At 42.3% G+C, this 16,246-nt stretch overlaps 1 protein-coding gene across 2 annotated transcripts in view; it reads left to right on the top strand.

Annotated features, from left to right (window-relative positions):
* Positions 1-15,186, top strand: part of ASIC2 (acid sensing ion channel subunit 2) — a 120,241-nt gene extending 105,055 nt beyond the window's left edge. For both annotated transcript variants that reach the window (XM_053454107.1, XM_053454106.1), the window contains exons 4-10: positions 8,886-9,036; positions 9,454-9,510; positions 10,159-10,312; positions 11,203-11,294; positions 11,914-11,993; positions 14,236-14,304; positions 14,766-15,186. In XM_053454107.1, the coding sequence (XP_053310082.1) occupies positions 8,886-9,036; positions 9,454-9,510; positions 10,159-10,312; positions 11,203-11,294; positions 11,914-11,993; positions 14,236-14,304; positions 14,766-14,867 (705 nt within the window). In that variant the 3' untranslated portion in view covers positions 14,868-15,186. The remainder of the gene's footprint in view (positions 1-8,885; positions 9,037-9,453; positions 9,511-10,158; positions 10,313-11,202; positions 11,295-11,913; positions 11,994-14,235; positions 14,305-14,765) is intronic.
* The last annotated feature ends 1,060 nt before the right edge of the window (positions 15,187-16,246 follow it).

Raw genomic sequence — 16,246 nt, 5'->3', positions numbered from 1 at the left:
TTACTTTTTACTGATACCGTGATTTCTTAAACAGTAATTTAGCTGCCACACAAGAAAATAAGATAATGAGACTTCAAAGGTATGGATACAGAGGATTATATTCAGAACTGGGAAGAAAACAAGACACGGTTTGGGTGATTGTAAGGATTAATAGTTAAAGCAAGTCCCTCCTTGCATGGCCGTTCTTACCCCTCCGCCCATCTTCCTCCTCCTCGCCTTGCTTGCCATAAGCTTCCAGGATCTGGTTATTTTATTTACACAACAAGGAAATATATACATTTTGGGTGGTTTTAAGGCTCGATCAGGTCCCTCCCTACGTGGCCATTCTTAGTCCTCATCGTCTTCCTCCTCCTCCTCCTCCTGGCCTTGCTTGCTGAAAACTTTCAGGATCTGGTTCTTTACACAACAAGGGTCAAGTCCCATCGTGGGTGGCCATTCTTAGATCGTCTTCCTCCTCCTCTTCCTCCTCGTCGTTGCTTGCTGTAAGCTTTCAGGATCTTACCAAATGGGATTTTATCAGCGTGTTTCTTTAAACCTCTCACGAAGAAACAGCAGGCGACGCATGCGACCACAACCAGTCCAAGCGCTGCAATCATGGCCCAGTTTGAGAAGGTGGCCAGTTTCTCGGCCAGCGACCTCTTCTCGTAGACCAGTGGAGTGGATGGTGATGGGTCTTCTTCTGTCTTCCCGATCTTGTTGCGAAGTAGGGCAGCGTTAAGCTCAGCCACCTATAAGAAATAATAACGACAAGTCGCAGTAAACAAGCCACGTGCACCGGTCAACACTATCCAGCTATAACAGCTAATTATAAGTTTACAAAAACAGACGGAGGCCCTGTAAAAATTCCTCAGCAAAAAAAAAAAAGCTCACGGATTCCCCTGCCACCGTCCCTATCAGCGCTAGCCCTGAGAGCTGCAAAGATGGCAACCTTTAACCCTCGGGACCCCCCACACACATATACATACTCCAATCATACAGCGCTCACCCACACTCATACATGCTCCCTGTCCATTCAACTGCACCAATTCCCAGGGGCCTGATCACCAACAGCCTATGTACACAATAAACCATAAACACACATTATACCCTTTCAGACAGAGCCATCTCCACCTGCTGTAGTGGCTTCTCTACGATAAACTACGTCTAAAATACCCTCTACGTATCTATGCTCCCCCCACCTGGTGCTTTTGCTAAAGAAACTTAATGCTTCAGCCTCCTTGCCACCTCGACACGCGTCAGACAGCCTGAGATACTCCAAGACAATCCACTAAACTCAATAAGCTGACGGGTCGTCTTTTCCTCCGTCCAGTTGGGCCGAATCCCTCCGCAGAGAGCAATCAGTGCGTTTCACTTTATTACATTCCGTAGTTTTAGATCATCAGCAAAAATGTAAACCATTCTCTTAATTATAACTTCAAGGACATTTATACGCAATTTAGAAACGGACTGAGGACAGAACGTTGAGATATTCGCTCTCAGCATTTGTCCAGCTGGAAAGCGACCATCGCTACAAAAACGCTCTCCGCCGTGTTCAACGGGCTTGTTACTTCTCCAAGTACAAAAGGTATTTACACTCATCTTAAAACATTTATGAATGCTACGGGAATCATGTTTAAGTTACTATATCGCTGTCAGGTCGCTGATGGCTTCTGATTGGTTAAGGCAGCCTTTTGTAAGGGGAGGGGAGGGACTTCCGGACAGGAAGTTGGTCCTGCCTCATTCAGCCATGTATCGGAGCTCCTCGAGGTAGAACAGGGAATTACTTTTAAACCAGATATGTCCAAAACACAGACAAATAGCAAGAGCAAGACGTCGTTGAAGTTATAATGAAGTTAGTTATGCCAACAGCTGACAGCCTCGGCTCCTCTTAAAGGTTCTCCGTCCTTATTGGGCAAGAAGGAGAAAACTATATATATGTATGGCTTCCTATATACATAATTTATGGGCTTGAGGATCTTCAGGGATTTACCTCCCTTGGCTTCGCACATAAATTAACCCGAACCTGCTCGTAGTTTGAGTATTCAGCCTCACCACTTGGCGTCCTAATTTAATCAACATATTTACCTATCTATAACCACGAGGGTCTGATTTCTTTCGAGTTCACTCTCATCGGTACACAGGCTGTTGCTTGCGAAACAACAAAGCCTATCCATACGTCGGGGGATTTTGTGTCACAAGCAATAATTAGCCTCCGTCGGATATATTTCTTTGAGTCTTCAGGCAGACTGAAGAGCTGACACACACACACACAAGGGGCTGTCATTGTGGAAGGCGACATGAAATAATGAGATGGTTAAGGGGTTAAGTTGCTGCCATTAAAGAAGCGAGGAACTGGAAGAACGTTATAAAAAACACACAAATGCCTTTTCCATGCATTATATATTATATATATATATATATATATATATATATATACCCTCACTGTATTAGCCTCCACCACATCTGCAGGGAGGCTGTCCTTCTTATCTACCACCCTCGTGGTAAAGTTGGGCTTCCTTCAATCTCTGAGCTTCTTGTGTTGTAACGTTTCTCCTCCTGGATGCGTTTTACCTCTGCCCACCCCCGACTTACCGGAGCAGACTCCCGGGTGTCTTGCGGGGCCGGCGGGGGACATCTACGCAATACGCGTATGCAACTTCCGGTGCCGGTACCGGAAGTTGCATACGCGTATTGCGTAGATGCCCCCCGCCGGCCCCGCAAGACACCCGGGAGTCTGCTCCGGTAAGTCGGGGGTGGGCAGAGGTAAAACGCATCGTGCGGACGGTACGCACGATGCGCTTAGACAACCTCCCGTGCCGGCACCCCCCCCCCGTGGGAAGTGCTGGTAGGGGAGGCTGTCTGAGCGTATCAGAGAGTAGGATACAGGTCCCCTGCACCGCTGCGGGGGATCTGTATCCTAACCCTGCTGCCTGCCCGGCGCCCGGGACTGCATGTCCCGGGCGTCGGGCGCTAGACCCCGAATATAGGCCGCACCCCCACTTTAAAGACTTAAAGTGGGGGAAAAAAGTGCGGCCTATATTCGAGCCAATACGGTATTTAAGTATCCCGTCTCTCTCCTCTTTCCTCCTAGCTATACATATATTCCACGCATTATTTCCCTGAAATTATTTTTGTGATACAATGAAACACATTTTTCTTCTTCTGGGAGACATCACGTCACATGATAATTACCGTGGCCTCCATAAAAAATATATTTTTTGAGGCCGAGTCATAAAACAGCGAGTTATTTCCCCGCTAAAAAGCACAAAAAAAGGATGGAATGTTAGACTCGGCAACCAGTAATATTATGTGATTGATGTTTATATCTGAATGTGTCGGCCATATATCTTTCACGCGGCCTAACAGGGGTCACGACGACAGCCTTCAAGGACGTAGAGCAGGACGAGGCGCTGGTTTGATATCATCTTGAGAGCATTTCGGGTTTGGCAGCAGGACAGGACTTGCCGTTGATTAGCAATGCAAATCACCCGGATGGAAGATGATTTATTCCTTGCTAATTATTTGTCCATCTTGAGTGTTTTATCCGGTCGTTCCCACCATATCTTGATTTTTATATGAATTTTTATTTTCTTTTTAAATAAAATTTTATATTATTTTATAAATAGAATAATTATGTTGAATGAAGATGATTTATAATGAGCCTTGGGTCCGAGGAAGGGAATGTTTGACACCGCAATAAATAGGCGGCAGGGACAGTCAAGAATGTGACTTTTTAGACTTTTTGCATTTTTTTATTAGAACGCTCGTCTTTTAGGAGTACATTTAATAGGAAAAGAATTTCAATTCTAAAAGATTCCTTCAGGGCCTGTATATTGAAAAAGTATCCAGTACATTATGCACAGAACAGTAAATGTATTTATATTACAAGCATAGAATGTGCCGGCAGATCGGCCCCATCCGGCCCGTTTAGTCTGCATGTTTCTCCTGCTGTAAAGACTCAAACCTTAATCAGTCGTTGGTCTCGTCTTAGATTCAGGAGCCGTATGTCTATCCCATGCATGTTTAATTCCCCTCACTGTATTACCCTCTACCACTTCTGCTGGGAGTCTGTTCCACTTCACTACCACCCTCTCAGTAAGGTAAAACTTCCTTCCATTTCATCTCAGCCTGTCTTTTTTTTGGGGGGGGGGGTCCTCACAGGTGATACTTAATAATATGGTAATTGCTATAGGGAAAAAGGTCAAACTAAATGTTCAGATATTTAACATAGTCATGGGAACAATTTAATTTACTAATTGCGGACCAGTATTCCATTTTTTAACAGTATTATTTTTATTATTATTATTACTATTATTATTATTATTATTATACAGCAAAGAATAATTCAGGTCCATTTTTTATTATTATTTACACTATGAAGATTTTTGTTGGCCACAAGAGAGAAAAAAACAAATTTCAGTACAAATTAATGTAACATTCATGGGTAACTTTAAATATGACCAGAAAAGCATAAACAATGTATTAACCCTTAATCGGGACATCATTTCAGATCTACTCTGTGACTTCCATGAAACAAGCAGTCCTTTCTCCTTTCAGACTGTTCTCTCTGCAAAATAGATGGAAGCCGCATCACATAATAGTCCAATGTTTGCAGCCGTGGGCTCGCCTTTTAATATAAATTCCTTTAATCTGATTTCTTTCATATTTCACATGCTGTCCGTCACTAAGCCTTCATCTCTGAAGCATCCCTAGAATACCGTCTTTCCAGACACTAAAGATTGCAAACCACTCATTTGTCACGTTCCTCTTAGACTCCTGTAAGCTTTATTTTATCGGTGAAGATATTTGGACACAGCAGACTGTATAGATTTTTCCGGAGAACAAACATATCTCTGATCACGGCTCATCAGACACTATCCAGATCCATTCAATGATTTTTAATAACTTCCCAAAGCATCGCTGGTCCTTTGAAGAGCAATCTGTTGTCAACATTCCAAATAGTTAACATTTATTTGGTCAGTGGGGTGAACGCGTAGAAAGCATCGCATTTCCAGCATCAAAAAAGTAACCATGTCGTTATATGCCAGGTCTCCCAGGTTTATAGCGGCTTATTGAGAAGTTCAAAAAAAATGGGAAAGTGAAAAATAAAAGAGAAAGGGGATTCTTCAATGAGTGTCTATCATATGGTCCAGGATATGGTCTTCTCCATAAAGAAAGGTCTACTATAAACCGGAAAAGTAACGAGAAGTATAAGTATATGCCTTATTCAAGTATTAGGGGGAAAGTGATACTTGAACGATCAGTCCCTCTAGTGCCACTGTTCAATGAGCCGGTTAAAGGGAGGTCACTGATCTCCCCAACAGCCCATTGACACAATGGTGGTCTGTGCCAAATCGGCAAAGCCTCTATAGCTCATTTCCACCTGGTGCCACACATCCTTTAAAGACAAAGCCCTCAGCAGTAAGAACAGGCGTGCAGAGGGGCATCTGATGGCGCTACCCTAGGTTAAGCCAAAGGTGCATGTGCCACTACACCCCAATAGACCCATGGGTCTATTCACAAAACGTTGAGTTAGGTCGAGTTGATAGTTGAGTTTAATTTCTCAGGTCAACTTAAAAGAATCGACTAAATCTTGTCTATTTATTACAGTGACTTTAACTCGACCATAGTTCAAAACAATTTGCTATGAAAATGTCACAGAAATTCAACTTGAGTGAAAGTGAAGGACTTCAGCCTGACCAAATTAGCTCTTCTCATCAGGAGTAGACCGCCAACTCCTTGAACCAACTCAACGACCAAGTCAACTGAACAACTTGGTCATCAGCTCGACATCTACTGAGTGCAACCTGAGGACAGTTGAGTTGAACTCAACTGCTGTTTGATCTGGGCCAGTGGTTTTGAGTTAATTCAAGCGATTTCTGAGCCTCAAATGAAAACTCGAACCTTAGTATGTTGGCCTGTCGGTCACGGAGACTCAAGGAAGGAAGCAGGGAACATTAAGTCTCGGTGCTCCGGACCTGATGTAGCCCATGAACCGCTTGTTATTGTGACACTTGTATTCAACCGCGTCTATAAAAGCATCTGCCCTTTGTAAAACCTCTCAGGGTGAACACTCCATAGTGTTTTCTAAACTTCTAGCTTTCCTTAATGGACAATAACATTTTTGTTCCCCATACCTTCAATGTAGGTTAACATCATGCAGTCTGAAGTTAGAGAGCTTATAAGTGCTGAGATGTTTCTCTTCAAAAGGTTTATTGATCCGACGTACATGCTATAGCCATTTCTCCCTGTAAGAGCTACTCCATTCTCTCGTGAAAACATCGCTTTTAGGTATTGTCTGGCACAGATAAATCTACGGGTCAGTTTCTTACTCCGAGTAATCGATAGAATCACGCAGTTACGGAACGCACATCTGATTATTGTCATCAGCGGAATGACAATAAACAGAGCTGAGACGTGAATGAAGGGTTTGTGGAGATAGAATTACAAACTCAACCACAGAAGTAGCTTTATCCCAACAATACAACAGATAAAAGCATATAATCATATGCAAATTGGCATTTAAATTGGCGGCTTCGCTACAATCAAGTTACAAGGTAAACATGCTCATATAATGCATTGATAACAGATTCTTTGTGAGGCAGCTGACACAGAACGGTATATTGTGATAGAAGCTGAATTTAGAGTTTTAGCTCCGTCAAACTATGCCAGATGCCCAACAATGCTCTGGGGTCCCATATTCTTGAAAACAAAAATACACTGGTGGTCTAGTGAGCAATGAACGAAGTGTATGTATCCATCACAATAGATTTATTATACTCTTCTTTTCCTGAGCAAATGCACTGGGTTATGATGTCACCAGAAGTAACCACAACTACATCATCCTTATTTTAGAGCAGATGGACCATACCATTTGCAAGGGTGAGAGACAAAATGATAACACGTTACAGTTACAGTTAAAACTTGATTTTTGTAAATGCCAACCATTTCTAACTTATGCAATAAGCTTGTTCTAGTTATCTACTACATATTTTTACATTTGCCTTATTCTTCACCTCTTACATCTTGAAAACATGCTTGTTATTAAGGAGATTGTGCAGCTGCAGAGCACAAATTCTATTTTCAATCAATATGTTTTTTTTTTTCATGGATGATCAATTAGAGAAATAAAACCCTAAAAATAATCACACTGAACGATCTTGTAATTGCGTTCCTGTCTCTGTGAGTCCCATGTGATACTTTGGCCCTTGGTCATTTTATTGTCCGATTCTCCTATGGAGCTGAGAATGGGTGAGCTCCACTGCAATAAAGCGGACAATAATGTGTGTTTAAGCCACAGTAAATGTGCGCATAAATTAGCATACATGAAATTAAAACACTTTAGTCTTGTTTAAACTGGCGTTAAAATAGATGCTTTAGCAGCTGTATCGGTAGCGGCCAAAAAAAAATACAAATTTAATGCATTCTGGCTTTTTCTGTGATATATAAACTCTGTAGAAATATTAATATTATATATATTATTTATTATATAATATATATGTATATATATATATATATATATACATATATACATACACACACACTTATATATATATATCAAGGTATAGTTTCAGCCACTGTCTTTATTCTGCCCATAATCTTATCACTTGTGTTGAGTCATCAATCTCTTAATTAAACTGTTTCTTAATTAAGCTTGTTCGATCTGATTATCTATTACCTCTGAGCCTTGTGGTGTCCTTTAAAATCCAACTAGAAGTCCAGGTCATTTATACTATTTTTCTGCCCTCTTCTATTACCTGAGTCCTTTCATTATAGCCTACTTTACTTTTTTTACTTTACTGAGAGGGTGGGCGATGACTGACACAGCCTCCCAGCAGAAGTGGTAGAGGGTCATACAGTGAGGGAATTTAAGCATGCATGGGATAGGCATACGGCTCCTAAAGACGAGACGAACTACTGATTAAGGTTTGAGTCTTTACAGACTTGATGGGGCGAATATTATATAAAATACAACTTATTTTTAAAATAGAAAATACTTGTATATATATTTGAAAGTCTGTGTGGTTGTGGGTCCAAGATGGCGTGTTCAATATGAGAAACCACACTATTTCCAGCTTTGATATTGTGTCATCCACATTAACACATCCATGCCTGTTGCCATTAAACCATATGACATAACACTCTAATCCGCAGGCCGTAGAATTTCATGCGGTGCCAAGATTCTAAAGATCAAGATACATCTCCTGCCACTAATAGGAGTAATTTGGGGGTAAAAGTAATTCTTCTGAAAGGACAAGATGTGTAATAAAGGTGTCCTGCTGCTCTCGGGCTCTGAGTGTAGCGTATTTATAGATCACTGCTGATTCCGTGGGTAGATTGCGTGTCCATCACATTTGCTCTAATGATTATCTTGGTTATTTACCTGGATCTATAAGAACGTAACCCTCTGAACTATATGTTCAAAGTGAGAGACTAGGTAGGGGAAATTTGTAAAGAAAAGTAAAATGGTGCCTAACGAGGGACTCAACTGTAAGAAAAATGGCCAGCCTAGCCCCGACATTGGCATTTTAACTCATTGGTCTGTTGATGTGTACCAGCAGAAGACATCATGCTGTGAAGCAGACCAATGAACACACTACTAACCAAGTACGGCTGCACTTGATACATGGTTGTGGTGACCTTCTTGTGGTGGACATTATTTTAAAAGATTCTAAACCTCGACATTGGTTCAAGGAATGACCGAAAATGAGCAGAGAGTGGCCTCCCTTTTATGTGCCCAAAGCCACTCCATAGCGTGACTTGTGGTCATCCCATCAGTATCTCCAGCCTGAGCTATCCTCTCATCTCCTCGGTATTCTTCTTTCCTGATACTCTGCTGCTTTTTGTTCTGCCTTTTTTTTCTTGTTCTTTCCGTAACCCTAATCTTCTCTTTCTTCTTCTCCTAGCTCACATACCTTCCTTCTCCCTGGGGCGTGTGCCGTTTCTCCGACATGGGCTCTGATTTCTTCCCAGTTTATAGTATCTCGGCCTGTAGGATCGACTGTGAAACCAGATACATTGTGGAAAACTGCAACTGCAAAATGGTGCATATGCCAGGTAAGAAGTGAGGGTTAGTCCAGCATCAGATGGGGTCTACATTGAGTATGGGGCACTTATAAGGCAGGCAGGTGGCAAATGCTTGCTATCCCACCTCTCGGTTGAACCAATTAAGCTGAAGAAATGATTTTCCAAAAAAATCTCCGTGCTTCCTTAGATCCACAATGGTCACCACAATTTCCACAGAACAAGTGATTGTTCCTCAGACCAGATCATTAAATTAAAATTCAAACGATGGATTTGTGATCACTTTCTTGCATACGAGTTGTGCAGCTTCCCCTGGTGTCTGTTACTCCTTAATATTTTAGACTCGATCCCTTACTACATCGGCAATACATTTATCAATGTTCTTGATTCTGAACGCTATATTAGATGTTCTTTTGAAGGTTTCTTTGTTACGTCTATGTCTTTTCCCAGGTGATGCTCCATTCTGTACTCCAGAGCAGTACAAAGAGTGTGCAGAACCCGCGCTTGGTGAGTTGCGCATGCACCACGCAACCTTCGAAGGTGCCAATTTTGCCACAGAGAATACACGCCACCTAAACAGTCCGGCGTGAATCCACCATCACACCTAACACAACATCTACTCAACAAATACAATCTCACGGCACCACGCAACCCACATGTCTATCAAACTCAGATGGTGCCCACCATACACATTACTGATCTCAGAAGAACCCTCGGCACTACAAAACATATGTTTTTTTTTTTTTTTTTTAATGTTTATACAATTCCTTCAATGCATCCCAAGTATCAAGGTTGTGGTGTTGCTTCTGCTGAGTTTTTTCACTTTATTAAACCCGGTCAGGACTCTGTAGTTGTACATGATCTGCCTCCACTATGCATTGTCTTTATGATACCGCCGAACATTTGTTCTTTCTGTAGCTGGCATTTATAATATAGATCATGATATCCATACAGCTTGAAGAGCAATCAAATATAATGTATTAACTCTTTGTGGCCATAGGGGTACCTTTTGGTATTCAAACCGTACCCAGCAGCATCTTCTGCCATAGTAACAACCTCAGCATCCCATTCACGTAGCAAGACTCTCTCCGAATATAAAAGTTAGCCAATGAGCAGAGTCTCGTCTTCTCTACACTCTCTTTCTGTCTCTTAAAGGTTTACTGACGGAGAAAGATGGGGGATATTGTGTATGCGCGATGCCATGTAATCTCACCAGATACAATAAAGAACTCTCCATGGTGAAAATTCCGAGCAAGACATCAACCAAATATTTGGAGAAGAAATTCAACAAGTCCGAGAAATATATCATGTACGTTCTGGCTTTAGAGACGAGTCAGTGTTATCGATTTATTTATATTTTTACATTCAGACACAATACAGAAGGATTCAGAACAACTAAAGAGTTTAGATATTGATTTTGATCCTACTACAGTCTAGTTATATCACAAATTTCTGGTGCTTTCAACTGACGAAAGGATTTAACGTTGTCAAATAGCAGGGAAAAAAGTTCCCTACGTTGATAACTAGAGAAGAAGGGGGTTTTCTAATGGTCCGACTCTTAAAGTGTCCATGGGCTTTCCTTCTAAGAGATAAAAGGGTTCAGGTTCCTTGTGTAAAAGAAGGAGGAATAGGAGTTGAGAATGTGCCAGCATTAGAATGTCTATGAAGAAATATCCTGCCATTACATTATTACTCTTCAGGAGGAAAGTTGGGTTTCCATTGAAGTCCAAATGAATTCAACCATGAATGATGTCTACTGCTAGTCAGAGGGACTCTCTTTAACTCCTCCAACACTTAATAACGTAGCTTCACCACACATTACAGAGTAGAATTAACCGAGAATGATGCCTTCGCAGCACACATGAGAACTTTGTTGGCCATGGAATCCTTCAAATATTAACACTTTAATAGTACGTCACAAAGGTTCTATTGTAAGAACTCCTCGGTGGTGCAACTAAGTGGTTTTAATAGCGGTTCCCATGGAAAAATGACTTTTCAGAAAGTAGATGTGTTCTGAATGAAGTCACCTGCATTAAAGCAGGGATTAAGCTTTGGTAGACCAGAAAAGCAGCAGTTAGATGCTCAGATATCGTTAAATCAGAGTAGAATATGAAAGAGTCAGATCCAGACTGTGTGACCCAGAGAATCTGCGCTCACCGAGTTTGAACATCACCCAGCCTACATTTCGTGTATTTGCAGGGAGAATATTCTGGTCCTTGACGTGTTCTTCGAAGCCCTGAATTATGAAACAATAGAACAGAGAAAGGCTTATGAGGTTGCCGGGTTGCTAGGTGAGTCTGTCCTTCCGTTGGAGTCCACCAACTATCAAAATGCATTTTTTGCATTTATTCAGCAAATTAGAATGGAATACATAATATAATACTATATGACTTATGAGCTTTGCCATCTCGGCTGGTAGTCTGTACCATGTGCCGATTATTTCTTTCTTATTATTGCAGTATTTCTTTTAAATCCCCCCCCGAAGCATTCCGTCCTGCCTGCTTGTCTGAGACGCCGTATTCCGTCCTTTCCTTGATATAACATTTTGCGTTTCTCAGGGTAACCTTCTCTCCTCGCCATTATCTTTTGTCTGAAATATGTCTCCCTTCTGTACCATTGAATCCCTTAATGTAGGACAGCACGGAGGTTTCTATCACATCTCCACTCTATCTCATCCTACCTGGAAATGTTAAGCGCCGCGCTGATTTACAGAGACGGAGAAATCGCAGAATTGTGCAGTATGATAATGACGTGCCATAACTCCCTGTAGCACAGAATGCATTACGCCACGCAGATTTACCCTTCGACTTGGAAGAGAAAGCGGGGCATATCTGAAGTCTGCTGCTTTCCCTCGGCATATCCTCCCTATTTTTATTTCTTGACTCTTTCTGTGTTTTTTTTCCCCCATAGGGGATATAGGGGGACAGATGGGGCTCTTCATAGGAGCCAGCATCCTGACGATCCTGGAGTTATTCGATTACATATATGAGGTGAGTAGTAAATACATGAAATAAAAGTACCCTCCGTGCTCTGTGTACAGGTCCGGAGCCCCCAACTCTATTCTACAAGGACCTCCAAACAATCAGGTTTTCAGTATATTTTCTGGATAAACCTGAGGATTTAATCAGTGACTCGGATTAACGTTCCACCCAGGTGAATCGAGAAACAAGATGGGTATTTGCATGGAGATCGTGAAACTAGCTCTGCATAAACGGCCGCACTAGGATGACAAGGCGGCCCTGGCACTTTAAGGCCAGCGGCCGCCAAAGCTGCAGGCTGGATATGTGAGGCCACATGCTACAAACCGCGCTGCCGGGCATATACAGCTAGTGGCCGTACTGCTGGAGCGACAGATCGAGTGAGGATGGATCGATAATGGCCAGCGGTCCACCACGCCTTTAGGGGGTCTTGAGGACAACCTGTGGGGTCCCTTGACACATACTGCTCCTTGTATGACACATGTTATTTTAGATATGATATGGATACCATGCAAGGCACTGTGTGTATAATGCAGATAACGCATCCAAGAGCAGATTAACGTAAACAGGGGAACAAGCGCCCTCCAGACGTAACACTCAGGATTTAATGAATAAACCCGACGGCTGCGATCTTACCTTCATTAATGTAAAAACATTTTACATTTCGTACATGCAAATTTAAACTATGACCTTGATACCAGGCAAGATCAGTTCAAACTTGCATGAAATAATTAAACGTTCACGTCCTTTCTCCCGTGAATCTGTTATTTAATTCCTCGTCTCGTACCCGTGTTTATTTTTTACATTTTCCTACATCTCTAACTCCCCTGCCCTCTTCTTTTCATCAACTCCTCTCTGTCTGACTGAAAAACCTTCTCAGGGATTTTAATGGCCTTTTGTATGGTAGGTAAAAGAACACTTTGTTACAAACTCGGGCTAAATTTGGTTTCAAAAACCAAATTATCCTTGGCTGGTCCGACGTAAGTATGTGTGAGTGGGTTCCAGCGTCCTTGAGCGGAGATCAGAAAACAAGGCAACAGACAGCTCCGCTCCTTCTTGATTGACTGGCGGAGGTTGATCTTCATCTAGGAGACACATTGTAACATCTCATTTTAGATAAACTTAACTGAATCTAGTCACTTGCATTATTGTTTTTGTCCCACGTTTTACGGTATTCCGATTTATATTTTCCTTCTCTAAAGACAAAGCTCAGGGCCTTCCGTGCAAATTTTACTCGATTTCCCAGGATTCTTCAGTGAATTGGCTACAATGTTAAAGAAAAATGTCATTTTTAAATAACCTTAAAAGTTGGGTATCTGTCATAACTTTCCCCAACGTCCAGAGAGCGCGCAAACACAAGCTCCAAACATAATTAAAGTTATACTTCACTATATTATTATAGCGCCATCATATTCCGTAGCGCCGTACGATGGGTAGACAGGACATAGCAAGTAGTATATAACATAATAAAATTGACAGAAACAACAGGTCTCAAAGGAGCTTACAATCTAGAGGGAGTTAGGGTGTATCACACAATCTTTCTGGTTGACTGCTCAATTCCTCGGTTGATTTTGCATACAACGATACCTTTTTTGTGCTTAATCTACTTAGCACGTATCATAAAGACCTTTTTCTCACGTCTCAGTTCCGCACCCTCTGTTTGATATAAGTTGGGGAAAAAATTGTAGCGCCCGAAAGCTCGAATACATTGGCCTTTGTGGTATTTCATAATGACTTCTCTGTTCTCTAATAAAATTGTTCAGCCCTTTGAACTTCCTCCGCGGCGGTTGTTAAAGATAAGGGAAATAGGCATCAGAGGTTTAAGTGGAAGAAAATGTAACTTTCTGTAACATCAGCTCTCTTCGTTCATCAGGAGCCTCTTCAGGTGACATTACGTGAAGTTGGCTTCTTGTGTTTGTTCGTCCCTCAAATTGATCTATCCTTCCATTATGTTTCTAGTAATTGTGCATAACGGCAATTTACACCGGCATCCATGGCTCCCCTAAGCTTCTGAAGCTCGTTGTGAAATATCTTAGTCTGTGTATACAAGGCTGTAGAGCTATCATGGAATTCACAAACTATTCCATTGAGTGGAGGTATGAGGTTCGGTGGAAAAAAAAAGACCTCTTGGCATAGTTTTTTCTAGTTCAGTGATCAAAGTAAAGTGAAACGTTGGTAAATTATTGAAAATGATGTCATGGCAAAGTGATATTGAGTTTTTGTGATGACATTCTGGTCTCTTGGTGGTTTGCAGTTGATCAAAGAGAAGCTTCTGGATCTTCTTGGAAAGGAGAACGAGGAGGGAGGTCGTCCAGAGGATTTGGTGAGATTTGCCTATGAAAACTTTGAATGATTGAAGTCACCTAGATGGTGGCCCTGGTGGGATTCATAGATTGGAGTACGACCTAAAGGTCATGTGTCCTGCTTCATTTCAGAAGAGCAGAGGTGACCAATCCATGCCCTTTCCTCTGATGGATACAGCTGTGTCTGTGTATATTTGTGTAAGGAGATCCTGAAAGCCTACGCTGTTGGGGCACTTGAGGTCATCCTTTGGTGTATTATAGCACAGGAAGTTAACTTGGTGCCGATTTACAGAATGGCAAAGATATGGTGTTTTCCAAAGTTATGTAAACTTTTTTGGACAATCTATGTCCATTTTCCCGTTATACCTCCATATTTCTGACAGTTTCCAAGATGATGTGAACGGGAAGTATGATAAAATCAGAGATTTGTCTGTGGTTGGGCTGAATAAGTGAAATGACGGCCTGTATCTCCTCTCCGCAGAATACCTGTGACACCATGCCAAACCATTCGGAAACCATTAGCCACACTGTGACTGTCCCGCTGCAGGCTACCTTGGGGACATTGGAAGAAATTGCCTGCTGACGCATTTGGGACACTGTTGCTTTATTTGTGCCAAAATATCGGTGGATGCAGCATGCGTGGGAAGCTCCCATGGACCCTGAGCCTCAGAGAGAGAAATGGAAGGTTGAGGGGACTGAGGACGGAGAGACCGCATACTGCTAAACTGTACACAGTCCTGCATGCATGCAGCGTATATGGTACCGATCCTCCTGTGATGTATGAGGAGACGACGGACAGACACACATTGTGCACACACCCGTCACACTCTGTCCCGTTCTGCGTGTGAGGCGGGTTCAGAAAGGGTTTTCTTTTTATAAAATAAAAAGTGAATGAAAACGTGGCCAAAGACGATCGGCTCTGTGTGTTGGGAGCTTTTTGTGACTGAGTATTTGTGTTTTCAGCGTGGCAAGGTAGACACCATAACTGTTTAAGCAACGCACCGATATAGTAAAAAGAAAGAAAACATTGAAAAGGCTCCAGATGACCCATTGGGTATCCTAGGTGGCCAGATGGGGTACTGGCCGCAAACGTGCGCACGTCTACTAGGGTTCAGCCATGGTCCTTTTGGTTCTTCCAAACCAAGCCACCATCAATGATGGCTTTAAATCTGGCGTAGGTGTTGAGTCGAACCGAAAAGGACAGCAGGAGCTGAGGTGGGAAAGGTGCAGGAGGTACAGACGCAAAGTAAATGCACCGAGACGCTGGATGGTATGAGGTCTAGAATAACTACATATAATAAATACACAAAAACTGTAGAACGCGTAGGCTGTCAGGATATCTCAAGAACGTGGACCTACAGACAAGTTATCTCTGTCACTGCCGAGCATGCTGTGCAACAGCAGCCATTTTAATTGTTACCATTCCTTGCAGACGACAACAGGCTGTCTACATAAATCAGGGTGAGGGGTGTCACACCACCATCCCGTTACCCCATTGCAAAGTTACCATGGCAACAGGTCCTGGGGACATGTCATTTCTAAAGAACCGAAGTGAACCCAGGGATGTGACGTTGGCGACAGCGTGACATTTACAGAACAAGACAATGTGCGACAGCAACGAGAGTTTGTCGCTTGGTTTGTATGGAAACCACATCTGTGCCACACGGGTAACGTTCCAAGCCAGCATTATTCATCTGGCCGCCTCAATGCGTATGTTAAAAATAGAGAGAACCTGCGCAGCTAATATACTCAAACCCAACTGTTCTCTGGGGTCTGCCATCAGGTCTGCCAAGCAAAGATAGGGATATCGGGAGAGTTATATGGAGTAATAGGAGGGGTTATAGGGCGGGTTATATGGAGTAATAGGAGGGGTCATAAGGCGGTTTATATAGACTAATAAGAGGAGTTATAGGGAGGGTTATATGGAGTAATGGGAGGAGTCATATGGAGGGTTATATGAGT

Source organism: Spea bombifrons, chromosome 13, assembly GCF_027358695.1.
Source record: "Spea bombifrons isolate aSpeBom1 chromosome 13, aSpeBom1.2.pri, whole genome shotgun sequence".
NCBI classification, from domain to species: domain Eukaryota; kingdom Metazoa; phylum Chordata; class Amphibia; order Anura; family Pelobatidae; genus Spea; species Spea bombifrons.
This window is presented reverse-complemented; position numbering and strand designations above follow the sequence as displayed.